At 45.4% G+C, this 25560-nt stretch overlaps 1 protein-coding gene and 1 long non-coding RNA gene across 4 annotated transcripts in view; one reads left to right on the top strand and one right to left on the bottom strand.

The window, feature by feature from the left end:
- The window catches only part of NALCN (sodium leak channel, non-selective), a 3431684-nt gene that overhangs the window by 34809 nt on the left and 3371315 nt on the right, over positions 1 to 25560 (bottom strand). For both annotated transcript variants that reach the window (XM_069637002.1, XM_069637001.1), the window contains 3 exons: positions 23759 to 23874; positions 21746 to 21903; positions 6609 to 6759 (listed from right to left, as the gene is read on the bottom strand). In XM_069637002.1, coding sequence (XP_069493103.1) covers positions 6609 to 6759; positions 21746 to 21903; positions 23759 to 23874 — 425 coding nt within the window. The remainder of the gene's footprint in view (positions 1 to 6608; positions 6760 to 21745; positions 21904 to 23758; positions 23875 to 25560) is intronic.
- LOC138526356 (uncharacterized) overlaps positions 6697 to 25560 on the top strand; it is a 189908-nt gene continuing 171044 nt past the window's right edge. Inside the window, exons 1-3 of one of the 2 annotated variants that reach the window (XR_011283565.1) lie at positions 6697 to 6824; positions 19623 to 19654; positions 23495 to 23553. This is a non-coding gene — a long non-coding RNA (uncharacterized lncRNA). The remainder of the gene's footprint in view (positions 6825 to 19622; positions 19655 to 23494; positions 23554 to 25560) is intronic. The other variant, XR_011283564.1, reaches the window with a different exon arrangement.

The raw sequence follows: 25560 nt of genomic DNA, 5'->3' as shown, positions 1-25560 counted from the left end.
TAGTGGCAATGCGGCAGACTGGTCGATCCCTCTAGTAAATCAAGATGATCCGGTCCTCCATGATTTTCAAGCTTTTCAGCTCAGTATGGAAAAACTGTTCGCAAGACATTCACAGGGGAGGGCCTTGGACAATGAGCTTCTTTCGTTGCGACAAGGTAATCAAGACCTTTTGGCTTATATTGCGTCTTTCAACAGACTGATAGTGGAAACTCAATGGCCTGAGGACAAAAGGATTACGCTGTTTTATAGAGGTCTACGTGGAGAGCTCAAAGATGTGTTAGCCCAAGTAGTGAACCCCCCACAAGATTGTTCGGACTATATAGACTTAGTCGTTCAAATAGATCACAGACTGCAGAACAGGAAGGCCGATCGTTCCAAGTTTGATGCTCGAGTATTTTCCAAACCGCCAACTCCTTCCAAAGGAGTAGACCCCGGGGAACCCATGCAAATAGGGGGTCTGAAAGGTCCTCTAACACAAAAGGAGCGGGAAAGGAGAAAACAGTTGCAATTATGCCTCTATTGCGGAAACTCAGGGCACTTTCTTCGAGACTGTCCGGTGAAACCTGCCAAGAAGGCAGTAGGAGCTGCAGTTACCAAAGTTACAAACTCTGAGCAGGGAAATGACCTCGCCCGACAAGAATAGAGGTCCTCTTGCCGAGCGTGAAAACCAGTTCCGTGACCTCGCATTTCGTGATACCTATGGTCCTCATTAGCCCTGATAATCCGGATCGATTACATGCAATTGAAGCTTACGTCGACAGCGGTGCCATCGGCAATTATGTGGATCATGAAATGGTTTTGAGGATGAATCTAACTCTTTGTCCCAATTCTGTAAAGGACGTCATTACTACGGTGGATGGTACGGAGATAGCCTCCGGGTCAGTAACGCATACCACTCAAGAGGTGACGCTAGTAAGTCAAGATGGACACCATGAGAAGATCGTGTTCGATGTGATCAAGGCCCCTCAGTTTCAGATTATTCTAGGAATACCTTGGTTAGAGAAACACAATCCTCTGATCGATTGGCGAGCAAGAACGGTCCAGTTTCCAGAATGTGTCTCTACTTGTCACCCTCCACCTGATGTTGCACTGGCAGCAATTTCTTTAGAGACTCCCCAGTTACCTCCCGAATACCTAGAATACCAAGATGTTTTCCGGAAGGATCAGGCTAACTCTCTACCTCCTCATAGGTCTTATGACTGCCAGATAGACTTGATACCTGGATCTACTCCTCCTTGTAGTAGAATTTATGCCCTCACCGAGCCTGAGAACCTTCACCTTCGACAATACCTGGATCAATACCTGGCAAATGGGTTTATTCGTCCTTCCAAGTCCCCTGCTTCTTCAGCTTTGTTCTTCGTTCCAAAAAAGGAAGGAGACCTTAGAACTTGTATAGATTATCGCTCCCTGAACCAGATCACCGTTAAGAATAGATATCCGTTACCTTTGATCCCTGAACTCCTGGACCAAGTCAGAAAAGCATGCATATATACAAAGCTGGATCTTAGAGGAGCTTACCACTTGGTACGAGTAAAAGAGGGCGATGAATGAAAGACGGCCTTCCGCACCAAGTATGGACTATTTGAATATCAGGTCATGCCCTTCGGACTTTGCAATGCCCCGGCCGCCTTTCAATATTTTATGAACGATGTCCTCAGAGAGCTCATAGATGTGTGTGTTGTTGTTTACATTGACGACATCCTCGTTTATTCTTCATCGGAATCTGAACATCGGAAACACGTGAAAATGGTCCTCGAAAGATGACACCGACACACAATGGAGAAATGGCCAATGCGTTTACAAATGGAGCACTCCTTGTCTCTGGCTGGGCACTCCCTGTCAAACGCCAGGTGTTTCGTGCTGGTGCACCTGTGACACTTTAGGGGTTCTTTCCTGTTCCCTCTCCCTTCTCTCGTGTCGGTTGTCGGCCTTTCTCTTCTTGCATGGAAACCCACAGCTTGTATTTCAGCGGAACTCTGGGCCCCAGTAAGCTCCTTTCGTCTTCCCGCCGTTTCCTCGACTGCTCTGGCGATCTCAATCGCTTTCTCCAAATGCAGTTCCTTTTCCACAATAAACTTATCTTGGACCTTCCGACTGTTAGTGTGGACGACCAACATGTCACATAGGAGGCTCTCCGCATTGTTGCCAAAATTACACAGCGCTGCTAATTCCCTCAGCTTGGTGACGTAATCGTCAACTGGTTCAGACATTTCTTGCCTTCGCGTGTAAAACCGTATCCTGTGGAGCACTGTGTTCTCTTTACTGGCAAACCTTTTTATGATTCTCCTGACTGCCTCCTTGAAAACATCGTCATTGTCGCCAGCCACCGGTATCGGGGTGAGACTCTCGAATATTCTTTGACCTTCCACTCCCAGGGCATTTAGTAACATGGCCCTGCGCCTCGCCGCTGAGAACCCTGCCCCACCTAGGGCCTCCACATATGTCGTGAATAGGGGCTGCCATTGTGGCCACGGGATGGCAGGCCTACCTGGAGTTTGGAGAAAGGGTGGCGGTGGCGTTGCTCCTTGCATGCTCTTCCGTGAGTTCTGGTGGTGATCCTCGTCGCCAATTTATGTAGTAAAATGCTTGTAATGAAGACAGGAGTCTCCGAGCTTGTAAACGTTGTATTTATTCTATCATTGGTTTCATGCAGGATGCACACAACATGTGTGCCTCAATAACAGAGGCCAAGGGGCCTAATGTGGCTGGGAGGCAGCTGCCTTATGTCGGTGTCCAAGATTCAAAAGGAGCGGGCCCCGTATGAGGAGGGCTCAGCAGGACGCACCTTATCGCGTCCTCCGCTCGTCCCGTAGTGCGCGCGAAGCGCGCGGGGGCGGAGCTTTGGTCCGCGACGAGATCTCGCGAGAGCGCGCGCTCTCGCGATATCTCTACACCGACTTATACGTGTTTTGTTACAAACTGCGTCATATGGAAATAGTCCCTATGCGCTTGTGGAGCATGCTTTTGAGCATCGGGGAGGAGGGATTTCATGTACATTTCCATTCACTTTGCACGCGAAATGCACAGAGGGCAGTACACACACGGACATAATGGCTCTGATTCACAGAAGCCTTTTTGAATGGGAAAGTCCCACTGAAAAACGCTCTGTAAATCAAACGCTCTGTAAATCAGACCCGTTAGTGGTTCCTGGAAAAGGACAGAGTGAGCACGTGCACATCTGGCGCGCGAGCAAGATGCCATACGTCTCACCATTAAAAAGGGGCAATGAAACAGCTCCCCAGGGAAGATGCACAAGATACTATTAAACAGCATGGAGGCAGCTAGGAAGTGCAGGAGTATTCCAGGTTTCTACCATTGCGTGACATTTGATTTGCATGTCTCTGCCGCTATTTCTGTCTCTGTCTGCAAATTTTATACCCGTATGTCTGACCCTGTGACGTGAAAAAACGGCCATGGACGTGCATAAAAAAGTTAGACTCAAAAGGGAAGGAATGGCCCCCACGTCACAGTGAAAGAAAGAAGGCACTATTTTGCTTCTGATTGGTGATCCAGCTGTATATGCTAAATGTGATATCTCTCGTCCAAAAGCTTTTCCCCGTTCTTAACAGTATGGCTTACACCCCCACGGCGGGGGGCAGGCATGACCGGCAACGACCCGCCAGCCAGAGCCATAGCAGCCCGAGAAATGCAGGGGTGAAAGCCATTAGCACCCCTGGGGTTTATCCGGGGTGCAAATGGTTTCTTTTTCCCTTGGGAGTTTGGGAGATTTGGGCTGCTTGCACAGCCAATCTCCTGAGTATTAAAAACATGGCTGCCACCATAGGGCATAGCTCTCAACTCACACGCTTTTGGCGGGTGTCACCCGCCTTGTAAAGGGCTGACTCACCCGCCAAACCTCCTGCACGCCCATTCATTCTAATGGGCGTCTCAGCCGCCAAAAACAAAATCGGGTGATTTCACCCGCCTTTGCAACACAAATGGTTGAGAGCTATGCATAGGGAAAAGGGACTAAGTACCTTTTCCATTTCTATGGTGGCGGCTGGGATCGGAAGGAGCACGGGCGGAGCTCAAAGCTCTGGTTTTGCAGGTAATTTGGGAGGAGCAAAGGGCTTGGTTGTTTTTTTGGGGGGGGGCAACAGAGAAAGGCTCTCTGTTGCCTCCCACATAAAAAAAAATGGTGCCACCTGGGAACCTGGGAAGGGCCTCGGGTGTCTGGAACAGTAAGCAGAGGATGTATTATTTTCTCACCCACTGTTTCAGCCACCTGATTGGCTAATGGCCCATTGCGCATTTGATCCTTCAATAATGCTCATGGTTAAATTAATTAGTCTGCTTTGAGAGATAGAAAGAGAGGCAGAAAGTGTGAGAGTCTGAAAGTGAGAGCCACAGAGATAGGACGAAAAAAGACAGAAAAAGAGATACAGTGAAAGGAACATGGAGTGAGAGTGGGAGAGAGACATGGCAGCTAGAGGAGAGCTGGAGCAAGAGAGTGATAGAGACAGAGAAAAAGACAGTGCTAACCAATCTTTTGCTTGACATTTGATGTCCAGTTTGATATACACAAATTGCATAGGGCCAATAGTAAGGTTAGTTTGGGGTACCGTTTCCCAATAGAAGGAGACGGATTCTGAAAATACTATTGGCCTCATTCTGATAACTTTTGTTCCTGCAAGCTAGCCCTTTCCATCACTTTAGTCAAAAAAGTTGTGTGGAATTTAAAATTGCCATCTGGTGTGTTTCTGTGCATTTCAGCATTCATCAATGCCAGGCACTTGTTTCAAAGAGGAAGAGGGGGATGAGCAATGCATGAAATTGTCTTTTTGACCCTTTCATACCCTTTTTCTTAAGTGGTTTAAAAGCAGAATGAGCCGTTTCTGCCCCCACGTGCATTTCTATCTAAACATAGATCCAAAAAAAAAAATATATATATATATATATATATATATATATATATATATATATATATATATATATATATATATATTACATTTCACAATGCTCTGAAATGCAATCCCAGAACCAACATGCACTCCCAACACTAATGAATGCATGGAGTCTGGCCATCGCAGCATTTTTGCTGGAGCACGGACCCCCAATAAGCACAGGCCACCTTTGTAAAAAAAAATAAAAAAATGGTGACCTGCACATTTCTTTCAATCATGCAATTAAAATTAAAACAAACGCATACATCCTCCGCATTATTTTGATTTGCATATTTTTCTGCGAATCGAGTCAGAATATCGCCACAATTTGGCAATAATAGAACATGCAGGAAGGATTCAGACACGCGACACTCGACCAAACATATGCTGTTGGTGCATCCATTGCGACAGGTACCACCTGGGCAACGCGGCAACCTTTAACAAGCCCACCTTTGGCCTTCACCTTACTTAATCACAGCAGCTGTGAGCCTTTGGCAAAGCACAAGAACACTTCCAGTCTCTCCCAGTGTTCTAGTACTTGTCGGGGAACGAAGAGAAACCCCACACTATCCGTGCTTCAGTTTAACCCTTTTCCAAAACTAGGAATTATATCAGACCTCCATAGATGTCCCAGTGTTTACAATATCGCTTCCAGCTGCGGAGCATCAAAGTTTCTTAAGCATGCCAATGGTACGTGTATATATATTCCGTCACCACCTCCCTCTCTCAACACCCTGTGGTTAGAGATTTTAACGAAAACAACTGCTATTTTCTTTTCTGTTTTTCTCTCAAACCTGGAAAACAGAAGACAGGAGAATTCTACCTGGCCTTTTGACATGGCAACTACCATTTTTATCATGAACGTTTTTTATTCCCTGGAATAATTTTCTCTTCCAAAAACATGGAATGACTTCCTCATTTTGAGGCTTTCAATGTTATAATTTTCTCTTTCTAAAACGTTAACTGAAGCACTGACTTCAGTGTATCAGTGGTTGGACCGGAGAAATCAGAATGGTGATAGGGCAGTGTGATGTGGGGCGTCAGGAGGACCAGGCCCATTGCTGTGACGCACATACGTGGAGTGAATGACACAGACACAAGGTATCGGAGTCAGAGCGGGAACTGCCGTTTGCAGGCTCCGCGCTCGTCTTTATTCAGATGTCCACGTTACCGCGGTCACGTGGACATCACAGGCGGGGTTGTGTGCTAACAGGCACACTCCTCTCATTGGAGGAGAGCGCCGGGGAGGGGAAGGGGAGGAAATGGGTGCATGAAAAGCATTTCACGCGCCCATTCTCCCAGGAAAAGTTGCGCCGGGACCCGATTTCGGGATTTCGAAATCGGGTCCCGGCAAAAAAGGTCCGTAATCAAAACCCCAGAAGGGGTTTATAAACTAAAAAAACTCCCGGGACGTTGGGTGATTTCCCTGGACTGTCCCGGGAAAACCCAGACGTCTGGTCACCCTAAAGTAAGGTAAACAAAGAGGTTATCAGAATAGGCATTGTGTGATCTTTGAACACGTTTTAAAATGTAAACATGACCTTCACTGTTACCGTAAGTGCACAAACAGCCAGTAAGATTGGAAATGTTCTAGCTGTCGCCACAATTGAACTCAACCACTTAGATATGGTGGAACGATCGAGAATGGGCACCGTATGCAAGGGTGTTTCATCTATGAAGTGCTGTGCGCATGCGTGCCACGTGGAAAGGCCCGGAAGCACTTACTGCTCGGATGCGCTTCAGGCACTTCTTCAGCCACATGCGTATCGTCTGCTTCGCCACCTCTTCTTCAATGGTGTACTCCAGTTGCTCTCTGGCGAGGAGCTCTTCCAGCTGAAGGCTTTTCCGGATGTCCACCGAGCGATACGAAAGCATGCTGGCGAGACATGAACATGTTTGAGAATGATAGAACACGCACCATAAGAACATTGGAGACACGGGGTAGGGTTGGGAAACCCCAATCATAACTGTACATCCTACTAAAAGCGGCGCTGCCGACTACACTTTCATATTAGTATTTTCCTCTGTAAAATGGCAGTCAATGTTGATAGTTGGTGTCCAACACAACAACATATTTTTCAAAATTACAAATTGGTGGGGAATTCTTCTAAACCTTTCATGCTAAAAACGACAGTAGATGATATACATTTTATAGTTAAGAACCAGGCTACATTTACACCATAATATTCTCACAGCCCAATGACTGACTTATTAAATTCCGTCCCAAAATAACCATTTTCTCAAGTGACCTTTCAAACACTGATCTCTAACCCATCCTAAAAGCAATGTAAAGCTTAAGTCACATTCATGTAGGAGATGTCTACACCCACAGCTTTAAAAGTTCACTTAAGAGCAGCGGTATTCAAACTGTGGGGCGCGGCCCCGAAGGGGTCCGCGGGTGCATCCCTGGGGGGCCCTCAGAGCTCAGCATGAAACGTAAAAAAAATATAATAATTTAAAAAAAAAGAGATTTTTCTTTTTTTAGATTGGGAGAATTGGGCAGGGGCGGCTCACATGGTCAGACTGAAGCATGAAACTGTCTCAGGGAACAATGAAAAAGTGGCCTGCAGTTGTAAATGGATATTCATTCCTTTAGTCACAGACTGTTTCAATAGAACCCAAGTTAAAATGTAAGTAAATTGTGATATTTAAAGATTTTTTATTCAGCAACAATGGTCAAAATTACTAACTGCATAGTGAAGTAACTCATCAAACTGGCACACATTGGTCAAAATGGAGGCTCATTTTGACTGGCCCACACTAGTATTTTGTATTTTTGGTACAGGCATTGCCCTATAGGCCAGTCCGAGCCTGGTGTCTCCTCCATAATGGCGAGGGGTACCCACCCAGTGGCCCCCTCATCCATTATGGAGGAGCTGAGGCGCCAGCCCAGTGAAACAGTGAGCACTCCTTCAGCTGCTTTTCTCAGCTGAGGGAGTGCTCCTGGCCTGGCTGAACTATCAAAGGGAAGCACTGTTTCCCTTTGACTGTTCAGTTCAGTTCCCCAGCCGCACATGCTCACTGATCCATGCAAGGCTGGGGCGTCTTTCTTCGCCAGCATTGCATAGCTCATTGGAAATGCTGGCTGGGGCACTGCATGTCTGTGTGTGCGAGGTGGAGCTCCTGCGCCTCGTCGCACATACAGAGAGAGCAGCCTGGAGCAGGGCATTTCAGCACCCACACGAAAGCCAATGCAGAAGGTACGTTTATGTTCATTTTTATTACTTAAACATGTGTATGGATGCATGTATGTTTGTGTTATGAGTGAGTGTATGGTGATGAATGCTTGTGTGAATGATGGAGTGATTGCTGTATGAATGTGCAGCGCCTTGCATACATACATAATCATGTTGATTGTGTTAGGCCCAGTGGGGCCCAAGGGACAGGGATGGTATCTTTTTACTGGACATCTATCATAGATGTCCAGTAAAAAATGTCATGCCTGCCCCCTGGTCCCCCACCACCAATTGCAAACTGTTTGGCTATTTACCCATTTTTTGAAAAAAAGTATGCTCTACAATGCAACTTTTTAACCCATTATTTTTAAAATAAATCACGGGGGGAAACTTTATTGGTTCGGGCTCCCTCACTGTGCTCGGTCGCTAAGGCATTTTTGGGGGAAATAGTTATGCCCCTCCACTTAAAAAAATAACCATCCGCCATTGGCCCTCAGACTATGTTGGGAACGGGATGAGGGGAGCACGGGAACTGTGGTGGGAGCACGATGGGCAGGAACCATGGGATAGTGGTGGGAGCAGAGTGGAGAGAGCCCAGAGTGTGTGATGGGGTGGGGAGAGACCATGGACTGGGTAGGAGTGGGATGAGGGAGCACAGCGACTGTGATGGGAGCAGGTGACGGTGCGCATCACATTCTGTGCATTTTGCTCAGGGGGGCCCCAGACAAAAAAGTTTGAAGACCACTGACTTAGAGGCTGATGTGGAAAAGAAAGATGGCCACCTAGGGAGTTTTTAATTAGAAACTCTTGGCCTGATTCTAAAATATTTTCACCAGAGCACATTAGGAAATAACCATGACTTGCTCAGATTTTCACCTACTATTTGATTCTAATTCACGCAGTCCCAAACTGGAGAAAAGTTTTGCTTTTTAGGCCAGGTCAAAGGTGCAAATATGAGATGCCCCTGGAAATGTTATGTCTTTCTCCAGTGCTAGCCCTTTTGAACAAGGCCATCTACCAAACTCACAAAAATGTGAACTGGAGCAATTAAGTAAATGTGCTGGGCATGTCAGATCTCCACCGTACTCAGAAAAACCAGTAGTCGAAGTGAGCGGGAACCGTCGGGAGCGGTGTTCCACTACTTTTCTGTTTTGCTGTTAAGAGCTCTACTACTTTTTGCAACCATTTTCACCATTCTGGAACTGTTCTTTGTGAAGTTAAAACACACTTTTCCACTTTACCACCGGTTATCAGTTACAGCTAAACTGAAATCTAGTTCAACTCAACTGGCTGTCAACCAGCATGACTGCAACCCTTGAAAAATATGTTGTACGTTGCTCCTTTCCTTCCTACTCTGTCCCCTGCCAGAGTCACAGTTCCACTACATTTTTGGAACACTTCTAACACAGCTGGAGGGGTGAGAGCAACCGAACAAATCAAGGCCTCAGTTCGGGGAAACCTATGATAAAAAGGCAATTCAAAAATGGCCAACTGAACTGCTGGGATTCTCATAGGCTGGCTATCAGCTGTACTGTGCTCCCTTTCAGCAGATGGCATTCCATTGAACCAGTGGTCGAAGTGGGCGGGAGCAGATGCGAGCGGCACTCCTCTACTTTAAAAAAAAATGTTTTACTGTTCCTATACTTTTATTTTAAAATGAAAACTGTTCCGGAATAAAAGTGTAGGAAGATGGGGAAACGTGCACTTCAGTGCACTGCACTGAACATTCCCTTAAACAGCAGTCGTGTTTGTTTGAGGGTTTGGATTGCGTTTGGGAGAGGGACGTTGGCAGTGACGTTTGTGGGAAGCGGGGGCAGACCAGCAGGGAGCACAGTTCCACTACTTTTTTTTGTACCCTTCGACCACTGATTAAAACCCTATTCATGAAGCCAAATTGTGGAGAAAATCTGGAGCTTTCACAAGCATCTTTGAGATACTCATGTGCAAAGGATTTGCTCAAGGACATCACAGAAATGCTCCAGGTGGCTTTTCTGGTTGTGCTCCTCATTTTTGCTTTGTGAATCAGGTATCTGGTAGCAGGGGCAAATCTGAGATGCTCTCAGTATTTGCCGATTTGCACCATTGGAAATCTTTGTGAATCCAGTCTTCTGTGTCACACTTGCCATTTATTGCACGATGCACCTGCAAACAGGCAATCCCATGGCATGTACATGAACTGTTTGTACGTATTCACAGTGTATCTGGAGTGGGAGCACAAGCCACAAGTCAAAGATCTAATTTGAAATGTGGAATTGTTTCCGGGTTCAAAACTCACATGCCAATCACTAAAGTTAAAAAAAACTATATATTTTTGTTATAAATTAAAGGATATTAAAAGTGGAAAAATAAATGCTGGTGAACTTTTTACCAGAAAGGGAATCAGCATTTGGGTAAATTGGTAGTGTTACTGTTTTTTTCATCAACAATAAGTGTGTGTTGAATTTCTGAATGATTTGCCAAAATCTCAAAACAAATATTTCTATACCCCTTTTAAGAACATGATAGTCTGTTGCAAATGATGTATTTATTGGGTAATATTTCCTACAATACAGCACTTTAAAGTTATAGCCCAAACGTAATGGCTTCATCAGTAAAAGGTAATGGGCACTAAACCAAAATGGGCGGACTGTTCAAATTCCTGTTCATGAATCTAATGAGTTTCGATTTGTATGATTTCCTAACACAGTTAAATATCAAAACCAATGGTCTGGGTGCTCCTAAAACCAGATAAAACAAAACGTCTATACAACTGATCAAACAAAGTGCCAGGCACAAACGGAATATAACATATTATGATCCTAATACCTGCAGAACAGCAGATACGGACATCGAGGTGATGTAGAAGAAAAGTCCCCTTGCTCTGCAATCGATGTGTGAGCTTTTTGCACTTTGCATATTTGCATAATTAGCACATTTGCACTATAAGGCAACAATGCAAGTCAATTCGCATTGCTTTTTGGATGGAACTTGAGTTGCCTGATGCACCTTCTTTTGGAGAGATCACTGTTGTGTGCAGAGTCACTTTACAAGCAGGTCGGCCAATGGAGTACACAGGTTGTATTGTATTCTGATCCAGTGTGCACAATTTCTGTAGTCTCAACTCTTCTTTCCACAGACACAAATGAAAGGCGTAAAAGACTTGTGTAAGGCTTTTACACCCCATTTTCCTTAATTTGTATTTCGGAGAGTAGGGGCAGATAGAAACGTTTGATTCTGCCACCCCTTTCCTCTACACTATCTAACTACTACTGTCTTTGCGCCAGCATGGAATTTCATGCCGGTACAAATGCTGTGGATTCCTGTAGAGTCCGTCAGGCTTTACATCAGCAAAAAGAAGGAGGACTCCATAAGATTTGTAAATTGTAAACGCTGCCTGCCATGCATACATCAGGCAGTGTTTATTCATTGTCACAGCAGAATGCAAAACGGTGGCGCACAAGCGTGTACCCTGCCTTTTTACCCTGCCCTTTTGCACTACGCTGTGCAAATGAGGAACATAAGGAGGCAAGGACCTGTGTATGTCAAAGTGCAAATGTAATAGGTCCCGGGCGCCTTTTTATGGGTAACTCGAAAAAGAGCCCTAAAAGATGTTCTGCCAAGCACACTGATCGATTCAAAGGACTAGTTCAATGGCATTATTCGCTTGGGGCTTGTGGTGTAACTCAAAATAACTGAGCGTCCTATGATTCCTGACACACATTGACATTCACAGAACTTAAGTCAACTGTAGGTCAAATTCCTGGGCATCCCTCTGTGCCACATGGGCTGCCTGCTGCACTTCTTCTTACAGGCACAATATGATGCAAAAACTGATACTAAGTCTAAAACTCCTTATAGACCACTATGACAGCCGTGCGATTAACAAACAACTGGACGCTCAAGAAATAGTCTGTGAGCCCAGGGTAAGGTTAGACCTCGTAAAAGTATGGGCAATCTTTAATGAAACTAAAAAGGGGCAATGCCAACTTGCTGGGTGACCGTAGTGTATCAGTCCATCCCTCACTTCCCTGGGGATTCTTCCTCCCGGAAGCCAAAGGTCACTAACGGTCAATGGGGTTGCAAGTGTTGCCTGCACTTCTTTCATGCTTGGTTTGGAGTTTTCCTTTTGCTATTGATATAATCAAGTTTCTGCTGTTGCCCCTTGGTCAGGATGCTGATATCTCTTTAGGTGGTCCTCCCCATCTGACTAGACTTGTTCCAGGTGTTGTCGGTGTCACATCTGAGTCATTAGGCCCAACAGGCCTCATGGCCATGAAGACCAGCAAGTGATTCTGCCATTGCTGCCAAAAGTCCAAGCTGAATGGGTGCTACCTCCGTAGGACCTCTCTACTCGCCTTGCCAAGTTCCTAATTCCTGCAACTTCCTGCATTGCTTCTCTTTCCCCACTGTTCAACCTCAGTGATCCACAATGATCTGGCCAGCATCACCTCCCCTCCTTATCCTTCTTCTCTTCTTCTGGGTTGTACTGGACTTCCACCCTTCTAGATTCTATCCTTCACCACACACAGGTCTTCCATTTACCTTATGTGTGAGCTGCTTTCTTTGCTGTTTTCTGTGGTTATCCATTTCATGCCACTTCTTTTGTTCCCTTTCTTTGTTTCTCGTCTGGTCTTCTGTTGCCCATGCTGTCCTCACTCTCTTATGCAACATTTCTTGCTTTTTTACTCCCTCCTTTCCATTCCTGCAAAATCTCACACACTCTTTTCTTCTGTGCCCTCTCCAGGGCAAGCTATGCTCTTTGGTCCCCTCTGTACAGTGCAGATTTGTAACTCGCTATGCTTTTCCTGTTCTTTCCAGTCTGCTCTGTTCCCCTACTTTCCATACATCCACCATTCTTTCCTGCTTGTTCCGATCTCCCACTTTCACTGCTTTTGAATAAATCACAAGTACCCTTTGTTATGCGCTTTTGTTTGTTATTTTCACAAACTTGAATTGCGTTGCTTCTTATGTTCATATTTGTCAATTTCTTCTTGCAATTCAATTTCACGATTGTTTTGACAGTTTTGTAAACACAATTTGTCAGTTCCTCATTACCATTCGTCTGATGTTTAAACAGTTTGTTTTTCCCTCAACCATTCGTCAGGTTTTTTCACAATTTGTCTATCCCTCTACACGTGTTTCCCCATCATGTGAGATGGTTCCTCAGGAGGGAGTGTTGCATCTTTGTTTGTGCAGTTGAATTAAACTTGTTCCGTTCTCTGTCTCCCTTTAATTACAGTGTTTATTTATTAACTTCTTAGCATGTCCTCATTCTATTGTGTTGAGTGATGAGGTTGCAGATGGTTGGAACTGTGGATATCTGCGCTAAATTGTGCATATTCATTGTTTCTAGTTTGTTGTGGTGGATAGGCTTACTCCAGCTGCCTGTATGTGTGGGTTTCCAAATGGACAGAGCTCCTGCAGTCCAAGTTCTAGAAATTTACTTTTTGTGTAAAAAAGCTCATTCTATTATGCGCTCCTCGTATCTATGTTTGGATTATTTTTCTTCCTCGCTCGTTTCTGTGTGTCAGATGGACATGATCATCTTTCATTGCTTTCCCTGTTCTTTTCTGTCTGCTTTGCTCTCCTGCTCTCCACACCTCTACCTCCCTCTCATGATCACTTTGCTCTCCTGTCTTCCATCGCCATCTACCTTCCGCCATTGTTGGTTTCCCACAGCCACGATTATGAATTGGTATGCCTGGCACTTTTATCTTGTCATGGTCCTGCCCCTTGCATCCACCAATATATTTTATTGTATTGCTTAATGCACGGACATCGCTCTAAAGCAGCAGAGCGCTGTACAGGGTGTGTGAGCCAGTTTTGGAGCTGGCATCCTTAAACAGTATTGTAGTGCTGGGAGTTGTGGCCTTGTGTCTGTCTGTGAATACATTGGGATCAGTCTTTGGTCAGGTGTTATAGAAAAAGCCACGTTTTGAGAAATTTGCATACATTGAGAATTGTGGGGCAATTCCAAGCCAATACTGGGATCGAGCTCCTGAGGGTGTGTGACAAAAGAAAGATTGCTTGCAGGTGTCTCTTTGCAGACAAGTTGTGATAGGAGCCAGGTGCTTGGGTTTTCTCCACGAGGAGCAGGTGTGAATCTTAGCCACATGGTACAGTGGAGTGCTACTCGTGACTGCTTTGTAGATGATACATATAGTTTCTTCAGCAGTATCCTGGCCTGGAGAGGAAGTCAAGGTTGTTCATGTAGGATCGGATGAATTGGTCAAATTTCTGCCCAGCCATAATAAGATGTGGTGCTGCATGGTGAACTGCTTTTAAGGGAGCCAAGTGAGTGGGTGCAAGACGCAACATGAGAGCATTTCCCCATTGCTGTGCCTGACCACAAGGACTTGCACTACTGTACGGATGTCCTGTGGCGGGATGAATGGTTTGATTTTGAGCAAGGTGGAAATTTAGACCCAGACCGTTTGGGCCTTCTTGGGTGTGTGTTTCTGGAAAGACAGGCTGCTGTCAATTGTGAAGCCTAAGGATTTTGCTGAATCTGAGAGTTGCAGATCAAATCCTTCTAGGCGCATAACCAGTTGTTGTTTAGCGGGGGGACTGATGAGGACAAATTCAGTCTTGCATGGGTTCAGTTTGAGGTAGTCAGTCAACATTCAGGACTGGATGATGGCTAGGCAATCATGGAGACAAGTGATGTCCTGTGGGCTTTTTACTCTTATGTAAAACTGAGCATCATCCGCGTGTTGGAGATGGGTATTTTGGGAACTTTGTGGAGTGTGCCCAATGGCCACATATAAAGTTTAACATTTATTGGTGAGAGAATGTAACCTTTTGGGACTCTGCAGGAGACTGGGAGTTGGTTATAATGCAATGCGTTCATCTGAACGGTCTGCTGTCTGCCCGAGAGGTAGGAGGTAAACCACTTCAGGACAGTGCCAGAGAAACCCATCCTGTCAGTGAGGAGAGAGAGAAGGATACAGTGAGCAATGGTGTTGAATACAGCCAACAGGCCAAGGTGGATGATGAGGAATGAATAGCCCTTATTCATGATTTGGAGGGCATCATCCACCACCTGGATGGTGGCTGTCACAATGCTACACTTGAGCTGGAACCCCAACTGTTTAGAAGGTGTAGTTCTTCGATTCTGGTGAATAGTTGTGTAACAACTACTTTTTCCAAGATTTTGCCAATAAACAGGAGTTTTATAATGGGCAGGTAGTTGGCTAGGTCATCTGGGTCTAGGGTTGTTTTTTTCGAAATAGGTTGTATGAGACCATTCTTGAGGGTGACTAGGAAGGACCCTTTGGTGAAGGAGGCATTGATGATACTGAGGAGTGCATTGAGGGTCAATCCCATCAATCGTATAATGATGGAGTCCGTGATTACATTGTCAGACTAGGAAGAATGTTTGAAAGAGGTGAGAATTTGGTCCAAAGGCGCAGTGTGCATGCTGAGGTGCAGGGGTGGCAAATGATATGGCAGGTTGTTTTGATGATCTGATGGATTTTGTTTATTTTTTCAATAAAAAAGATGTTGATTCCATTGCATTTCTACGGAGTTGCTGGTACCTAGGGGTCCGGTGATGGTTTGGTACAATACTTTACTACTTCAAATAGAGCTATGATCCTGTTGGAGGCTGCTGCAATGGTTGTGGAGTAGTAAGCTTTGGCCTCTGTAATCAAAGTCCTGCAGCTGGTGCAGACTTTTGAAGTTAGTGAGATCTCCAGCGTTATGGTATGCCACTGTTTTTCTGGGGCTGTGATTGAGCATTTATTGGACTTGAGCTCGGGGGAGTACCAAGGGGAAATTGTTTTGGCCTTAGTGTGGATAGTTTTTAGGGATGCATAAGTATCCACCAGTTTCAAAGTGGAGTTGTTGAATAAATCTGAGAGGACCAATGCATTCCATGTGGTTTGGACATCTGTGAAGTTTGCTTCTAGTCCATTGACTGGGAAGTTTTTGAATGAGTGTCATTGATTCAAGGGCGTTTAGCCATACTATGAGGGCCTTGGTCGAGTGGGTGATCGACAGTGGAATGGTGGTGTGGTCAGACCAGCCGAGTGGGATATGATCTGTGCAGGAGATGAGGTGGAATGATGTAAAGACTAAGTCTAGGGTGTTTTCTTTGCTGTGCGTGGGCGAGGGCACATTTTGCTTAAGGTCTATGGGTCTGGTCAGTGCAAAAAGAGGTCTTCCAGTGTGGTTGTTGGCGTAGGACGTTAACATCTCTGAGAAAGTCATTATTAGTGTGTGCTAATTTGGCCGAGGAGAGTAAGTTGGAGATGTCGACCATGAAAGAGTCACTCCTGTGAAGAGGTCTGTATAGGAGGTGTAAGGTGATGGATTCTTTGTGATATGAAGGGAAATGGCAGGTGAGTGATTGAAACAAGCTTGTCTGAGAGAGGGCATGATGGAGCTTTGCCAATCACTCTTGTGCATGATTGCCAGACCGCCTCATACCCTTCCTGGCTAGTTGACAAGTCTGATGCAGTAGCCTGGATGTAGGAGGAGGTCAAAAAATGGGTGGAGGATGGGGTACCATGTTTCCATGATGAAGGTGGCATGAAGGTTTTTGTACAAGATGAGATTGCCAATCTCCGCGGCATATGCAACTGGTGAGTGAACATTGATCAGCATGAGGGAGTGTCTGCTTGTGGTCCGTGGGTGTTGGATGGGGCAAAGGGGATATTGGTGAGGTTCGCTAGGGGAGCTTGCCAGGGCTGCCCAGGACCCTTAGCCTTTCCGACTATAGCAAAGGCAGGGATAGGCTGTAGAGGGAGGAGACACATGGTGATGTAACTATAAGTAGAAGAGTTAGTCTGGCTGTTAGCCCTATCAGGCCCGAAGCGGCATGAACAGGTGAGGTCCTTGTCTTCACCATCCTTTGCTGAGGATGCCGGTGATGAGGACAGCTAAGGAGGACTGATGAAACAGGTGGTGGTTGGAGTAGTTGAATGGCAGGGCCTGGTCAATTTTGTCTGTCTGAAGCAGGCCTGGAAGCCTTAAATACTCGCATGGAAGGCACAAAAACTGATGGTGGGTGGAGCAAATGAGTGGCAGTGCCTGGTCATGTGACCAGCAGCCTCCTAAATTATGCCTGCCTGGAGCTATCCTGGAGTCCTTGAGCGGCTGCCTGGAAGATGTGAAAACTGGTGCTGGGCAGAGCAAGTGAGTGTCAGGGCCTGGTCACACACAACTACCAGTTTCCTTAATGGTATCTTCCTGGAGCATGCCTGGAATAACTAAGTATCTGCCTACAAGGCAGAGAAAACTGGCGATGTGTGGAGCAACTGAGTGGCAAAGCATATTCATGTGACTAGCAGTCTCCTCAATGTTGTCTGCCTGGAGTCCTTATATAGCGGCCTGGACAGTTGTGGAAAGTGGTGGTGAGTGGAGAAACTGAGTTGCAGGGCTTGGTCACATGACACACAGCTTCCTCAATTCTAACTGCATGGAGCTGGCCTGGAGTCCATATATAGTTGCCTGGAAGGCGCACGTGAACATCAGCCTCCTCAATGCCGACAAACCATACTGGGATTGCTAAAGGGGATTCACATATAAGTTATCACCTGCACCTCCTGGTCTTGCAACTGGGGGTGCGGCTCGAAGGGCTGAACCATCATGAAGGAAGTCCACCATTCTGCCCTTCTTTTTTAATGGGGAGCCACTGGAACATACTGCATTATACATGTACTGCTTCCAGTTTGTGTAGCACTCATCAACTTCCATGAACAGCCCTCCTGAACCCTCATCCATCATCAAAGGGAAGCCTTTCTATGTTTGTCTGATATTAAACTATTTTACAATACCAGGCATTAGCACATAGTTGAACCCTATTGTTGCTTTCCTTTTTTGTGGGCCTGGCTGTTATCACTTCATTTTCTGATTTCTGGCTCCACCGATTCCCATATTCAAACTAACGATTTAGCAACACAGTCTAGGTGTTTCTGTCAATGGGTATGAGGATTCCTTAAGCAGGACTTTTGAAACAAGCAATACAGGGTAGATAATGGCAGATGAACCTGCAGGGCCCTCCCTATTCCTTCTCTGGGCTCTACATCACTCGACCTCCATTGCCTCTGATGCCAAGTCTAACCTAAATGACGTGACGTCTGACGTGACGTCATCACACTGCATTGAACCCCAATACGTGGTCTGCATTGCTTGCAATGTTTCCAGATATTCTGCCTCATCATGAGTTTGGCGGTAACCCTTAAATGCGGTGGTAATGCTATTACTTCCGCATTTAAGGGTCTGCCAAATCACAGGTTTGGCAGGATTTACCCCCAGCTCTGAGCTGGGGACAAATCTGCAGTGATTCTGCCGATTTTCAGTGCTATTACCGCCATCCTAATACCGCCAGTGGCAATAGTGTCGAAAAATTCCCCATTGGGCCCAATGGGGAATTACTATTCCGCCAAACCCAAGATGCGGCACTAATAGTGCTGGGTGGTTTGGTGGTAACGCTAATAGCCCCAGCTGTAATACCATTGGTGACAGCGCCCAACTCATGATGAGCCTGCTGCGTGAAACATTTTATGCCTGAACGTTATCTGTACATTGCTTCATGGTGCAAGTAGTGTGCATTGAGGAACAATGCTAATAGATGTGCAGAGATGTGAGGCATTTTACCCTAGATGTTATGCATTTCATCGATTTGCAATGGCGGCTTGTTGCTAATTTAAATAAATAAATAAATACATTCATATTGGAAATGTGGCAAGGCATCGCTTAAGGACATTTTTTTAAAGAATATTTTAAAACCCTACCAAGAGCTATAAGAATCTCACATCAAATCAAAGGCAACGTGGATCATCGGATCAATGAGCATGAACTCTCTTCAATGAGTTGCTTTTGCTCTCCCACGAGGCTGGCTTAGGGGGCGGGGCGTTCCTAATGAAAAATGTCGGGCCCAGCTCGGATGATATCACGTATACCAATAGAGCACTTCAAGATCTTGTTAGAAAACAGACGCTTGAGTGGTCTTGGTGTGACTTATGTATGTCACTTGAACATGTTGACTGCCAAAAATGTACCTTGCCTCAAACTCAATTATCCTGGCCACATTGACCACGGGACATGCCTGGTATGTGGCCAAGCCTCTGTCAGCTTATGGCTATGGCCGTGGTGTAATGCCTGGTGCCCTAGGCTTGGGGCATGGCTACCCTGTCTGCTGTTGGGTGCCGGCTTGGCAAGGGGTCCTATCCTGCGTGAATTACTGTGGCGCTGCATGCTGTGCCTGTGTGCCAGGCCTTTTGCCATGTATTACCTTTGCTGCCTTGGAACTATTCACTCTGGTTCAGAGCCTGTATTGTCAGGAAACGTGGGAAAAACAAACATCTTTCACAAAGCACTCTTCCTACTGCCTGTATTTCACAAATATGGATTTATTAGATGTATTTGAGGGTTTTGCCCTTTTTGCATTATGCAAAGTAACAATATATATATTTTTTAATGTAAGTATATTTTAAGGATCCCAAAAGGAAACATTTTTATTTAAAACTGCATTGACTGATTTGCTTAATTATCTACATGTATTGATCTAGAAATAATGCCACATTTTCTGAATTTTTTAAAACAAATTGTTTCTCATTGGTTTTATATATGTTTTTAGATTGCCTGCCCGTGACCGAATGGCATCTGCAAGTGAGTAAGTGTTCTGATTCTTGTTATGCAATGTGAAGATGGCCTCTCTGTGTTAAAGCATGTTCTGATAAATGGACACACATTCTACCTATGCACTGTTGCTAAGAAGTAAGGTCAGTGATTACCAGGAAGTTGGTTTCAAGCTTCATGAGTATGTAACATAGCGACTGACAGCCGAGTAGCAACGGAGCAGATATGGATACACACACGCTTCTTCTGTGCACTTTGTACAGGCACGATAGCAGCTGACCTGTGAATTTGCCACCTTTCATACACACGTATCATGCCACTTTAAATGTTGAAACACAGAAACTGTGTAATATGTGTATTATTATATCTATTGAGCGCCGACCTAGCTTCGGGAAGCAACAGAGCGCTTTACAATCATAGGGGGAAGAACACAGCGAGGGAAGTAGAGAAAGGGGGAGCATTAGGTTTTGAAACTTCAAATATGCCAAATGTGCATCAAACTAAAAGGATTTTGCTTTTGCAGGTTAAAGATGCCACATCTGTACACCATGTTAAGTCAGATTAACGAACCCATTACAACGATCAGAAAAAGAGACAGTTTAGGGTCACTTTAAACTGGGTGGAGTGTTAATACAAAGCCTGAAGGCCAGGCCTAATGCTTTTATTCCTTGCTTTACCGCTCGAGCACATTTTCGTCCTCTTCGAATTCATCTCCGCCTTTCCTCCTTTGTCTTGGAAAAGCACTTGGTTTTACGCCTGCAGGAGATGTTCATACAGCTGCCATAGGAATATATTCCTATGGCATTCCCCTTGCACTGCCACCAGCTGATGAGCAGGCGGATGCCATAGGAATCCATTGGGAAACTCTCCCTTCACAGTGTAATTCGCAGGCAGAGTTTACTTTCTTACATGGTGCAGAGTAGAACGGAAGAGCACAGCCAATTTGCCTGGTTTTACTCTTCGGTTTTACTTTGCGCTTTCCAAATGTTGACAATTACACCATAATCATGAAATCGCAAAAGTTGGTGGTCCCCTTCAAGCAACTAGCATTTGCTTTAAAATGACCAGCAAAAGTCCTGCTCAGATGCCTAGAATAAAATAAACAGTCTGGGAAGAGTCAGTAGCAGTGGAGTAACTTTGCTGAAAATGTTGGGGGGGACAGGACATCTGAAGAAAATGTGCACCAGCGAAATGAATGGGGACAAAATGGTGTGCCATGAAAGTTGGGGGGCACAAACACCCCCATGCCCCCCTACAATTACGCCCATGGTCAGTAGCAGATAACCCTTCAGATGGTGAGGTGATTCCAAGGAGGGAAGTCGGGGAATATAAGGTATTTGATTTGAATATCAATACGTGCAGTGACACATACAACTACAGTACTCACGTAGATCTAACTTACACGTTACGTTTTAATTACAGTTAAAAGACTCAGTCGTGAAGGTATGATCTATGGTATTCACCATACACTTGAAAGTTATGATCATGAATATTTATTTCTCTAAGCTGAACATAGTGACGATAATTATTCTTATGGTGACATTTTTCTTTTTCTTTTCTGTGCATAATTTGAACAAACATGGCACACAATGGTATGTATTAAATATTGAACATCATTGTACGTATGATATGAAATGTGACTGTTTAGCATGTATAACCCTGATGATGGAGTAAACCTCCGAAATGCATTGGCTCATGGCTACATTTAGACCGAGGAGTCAATTTTGTCTAAAGGAATAGCCATTTTGGCTTATTATTTCGAGTAAAATACTCCCTGTGATTTTTACAGAAGGATCTGATCATTTTTGGAAACTATAAAAGATTTACAAGAAAATATGAACGGATCTTATGAATGAAATAAGAAAAAGGATAATTGCAACAAAGTTACACGAATTACCAGCTCATGTGCTGAGCATTCTGAGAGCACCAGGCATTACTAGGTGGTTTCACATGGTTATTTTTGTTTGAAGATCAGTAGAAAAGTAAACCTTAAAAGGGCTTGGGGTAGGAGCGGGGAAAGGTGGGGGGTGCGACATAGGAACTCCAATTAAACATTCAAAAAATATCCTGACAAATTCGCAACACACGCGCGCACACACAAACACACAGACAGGATTGTACCTCAGAACATCATGAAAGGTAACATCTCCACCACTGTGCAATCTCTCCATTTCATAGCACATGTGTTTGAATAAAAGTTTATCTTTGTCAAGGTCCACCTCCAGTCTCCCACGGAGTAGTCGCAGAAGAAACTTTACACGGAACGTGGGAATCACCCCCTGCAAATAATTGACATGGGTCACTGATGAATTAGAGAATAATCACCTGTGAATCATTGTTTGTGGCACAATTTGCAAACCAAGTCGTATTTACTGCATCTCGACATCTGCTAGAACTGTGTGAACTACAAGCACTACAGTGTTTCCAAACATAAATATTACATCAGTATCAATATTTGGTGAATAGGCCTAGCAACTGACACCGCGCATCCGTTGCTGTTGGCATGTCGCTACAGGCATAGCATCAGTGTTATGGGTGGGAGCAGTAGTACCAACGCAAACAGGAAGGAGAGTTAAGGGATGCTTATGGGGGTTTTGTGGGTGGCAACTAGGAAACAGCAAGACAAATGAGCACAGCACAGGAACAGTGTGGGCTGGAGGAATCTACAGAAATGACAGGGAAAACAAAATAGCGAATGGAGACATTACCGATTTCTTTTACCGAATTTATTCGAAATTTGGGGACATTTCACTAAATATATAGGCGTGGGGTGTGGTAAGGGTAATAGTTAAGGTAGAGGGAGAAGGGAGTGCAGGGGGGTCTGCCCCACATTATAAAATAATGTGGTCATTTCTCCATTCGGTTTTTTCATGGACATCCGACCCCACATAGACAAGGCACAGGATGAAAAATCTGAGTGGACCAGGTCAGGAGACTGACCATTGCAGAAGAAACAAGGAGTGGACACCAGCAGCTGAAGCAGAAACAAGAAACACAGCAAATTGGGCCGCTTAGGTTTCCCCAATATGTAGTGGGAGCTTCAACACAGGTTCGACATTTCTTGCCATGTTGGTTTGGTATGCAAGCCACAGCAACATCTACCTAGAAATGAAGGGTATTCAGGGCATGCTGACTAGGTAACACAGATGCGTTTCCTACTCTTGGCATGTTGTCTGGAAAGATAAGGAGGCCTATTTTGTGCCTTGTCATGTTGTTGGGACCTGTGATTCTTAGTTTACTATTGTCGGCTCAATAAGGTAATTTCTGACAGTGACCAGTTTATTTGGCACAGGATGAGGTATCAATGAAGGAGATGGGGAAAGAGGCATGTGGGTGCGGCAGCCGGGTCACTACCGTGATGCCTATGGAGGTGTTTCCTAAAGAAGTGTTTAATTGAAACATTCGTGTTTCCTGGGGCATGTTTGAGATGGTTTGTACAATCTCACAGGCAACTGAATCTTTGAGTACAGTTGCCACAATGCAATGCAATCAGTTTGACAACTTAATTGTATGCTCACGGGCGACAGGTGCATTTTGGGCACTGGCCTGCAGACACCCATTGTACACCATCCGATACTCATTCTGTCATGGACAGCACTCCATTGCAGGAGCACTCTGAGTGACAGAATGATTGCCTGCTGGTTGCAAGGGGGAAAGTCATTGAGGCCCTCATCTGGGGCATTGGTCCAAGTGGAGGCCTGCAAGGTTTCTGTCCCTGTAGCCAGCAGATGGCAGCAGGAAGCCAAGGCCTATAGGAAGCCAAGAGGGTAATCTATTGAACCCTCCCCTCATGTCTTCCTATGGAGCTAATGGAGGTGGGACTCAAGCAGAGAAGTGTTGGTCAACTTCCATCTCTTCTCCCTGCTGCAGGGTTGGCCTAGGAGGAGAAAAGATGAGGGTCAAGGCAAGGGACACATCTTCATAATCAGGTAAGGTATTTAACAAAATAAACAGTTTCTGTTTATCTGCTTGCATGGGTGAGAATGTGTGTCTGTAGGAATGTGACCATGTGTGAGTGCGTGGTCAGCGTGCGTGAATCTGATCAATGAGCATCTGTGCATGAAGGTGGTGATATGAAGAGGAGCTGGTGTGGGGATGCAAGAGGTTCGGGCTATATCTTCATGTGTATACTACCTCTCGCTTATCATCCACCATATTCCATATTATTTGAAAATGACGAAGATCGTTGTAGCTTAATAGTTGGTCTTCTTCAGTCGAGTAAAACAGGGAAAAGTTTTCCACAATGATAGCTGAAATGAAAAAAATGAAATGTAACCAGTTAAACTGTTCATACAACAATGACCTTGTTTTCAGCTACAGTTGATCAGATGAAACGGACATTGCATCGCGGGCATCCAGTACGACCAAGTCTACGTAACTTGGCCAACTATGCCCCGTTGCCCTACGGAGGCTTAATGGACACATCATTCAATTGGCTGATGACTGTCTATAATTGCCACTAGTAACAGCTGGAACATTTTCTAGATTGTGCCTACCTTATGTCCCAAGTGCTTTATTCTACACTGATATGGTATAAGACACTGGGCCACTGATTCAATTGTCCACCCCCTTGATGGATTCTTTCACCTGTACCTTTCAAATGATTTCAGCGCTGCCGCTTCAATTATGCATCTCCAGCTGCTAGCTGCGGATGAAATATAATGATGCCATAATCACTGTTGAATCATGCTGCAGTTTCTCATTGTAGCAGCACCAAAGTGGTACTGCATTGGAAAACAGCACATTGCAACAGCCATGCTAATGCCTATATTTTCCCAATGTTTATTATGCAAACCTGCACATGAAAGTATGCATATAGGCCCATCATTAAATGTCATATTCAATGGAACTAAGGCGATTTTTATTAACAAGCGAGGAGTACATGACTGAATGATCTCACAATGATTATTCCGGAGTTCTGTCGTCCAATTCCATAAAAGCTATCAAGCAGGCAGGCAGTCTCACCATCTAGAGTAGAAATACTCAAGGTGGAGCAGTCTGCAGCAGTCTTGCAGCCCATCTACGTTCTTTTACAGAAGTAGCCTTTATCAGCCCTATCCTAACGCGGAGCGGTGAGCGGAGTTCGGGAGCTGAGTTTGTGGAGCAGTCTGCAGCAGTCCGCTGCAGAAGCGTAGCAGGACGCCAATGGAACCATAAGTGCGCCCCAGGACGAAATCCGCTTGACAACCTAGTACGGCTTCTGTACACCCCGCACAATCCAGCATAATGAACAATGACTCTGTGAAGTGGTGCGAGGAACTTCAAAACACGCCTCTATGCTGACCATCCAAGACGGGACAATCCCAACTAAGTCCAAAACTATTCACCCTACGTCAACAACAATGGCGAACCAAGTTCACAAGCCCGCTGAGTCTATGAAGATAAGAGAAATAAGAAACAGTGCACGTAACCTTACAGAGACCAGTAAGGTTTTTCGCCCGGCGCCAGCAATACCAGCCGCGATGTCTGACGACTCCTGTGCGGTCGGGTCTGAGCTGGAATGACCTCCGGGAACCATCATGGGCATGATCCAGGTGGGGAGGACCACGGAGTCTGTCGATCCGGCAGAAGCGCCTCCCTTTCCCCCGCAGCCGCGACTAACTCTCCACCCGCCTCCTTGGCGAGCGACCTCGATGCAGGAGCTGTCGGAGGACGGCCCCTGTCTGAGGCGGATCAGAACGCCGTAGGCGGAGCGGGGAAAAGTGAACCCACCAAAGGACTGCTGTCGCAAAATGGTGAAAACAGTCCGGGGTCCACGAAAGAAGCCGGTGAACAGGGGTCACTCCCCACGCAAGGCCGTGGGGATAAAGCCCACCCCATGCGCCCCCCTCCTGCAAAACATGCAGGAGAGGAAGGAGGGGCAAAGACCTCAAGCACACAGAGACCCTTAGAGGTCATAGCTGCCGGCAAACTGACCTTTAACCCAGACCTGAAAC

This window comes from Ambystoma mexicanum, chromosome 7p (assembly GCF_040938575.1).
Source record: "Ambystoma mexicanum isolate Mex_15411 chromosome 7p, UKY_AmexF1_1, whole genome shotgun sequence".
NCBI classification, from domain to species: Eukaryota; Metazoa; Chordata; class Amphibia; order Caudata; family Ambystomatidae; genus Ambystoma; species Ambystoma mexicanum.
The sequence above is the reverse complement of the archived record's forward strand: the minus strand, read 5'-3'. Positions and strand labels throughout refer to the sequence as shown.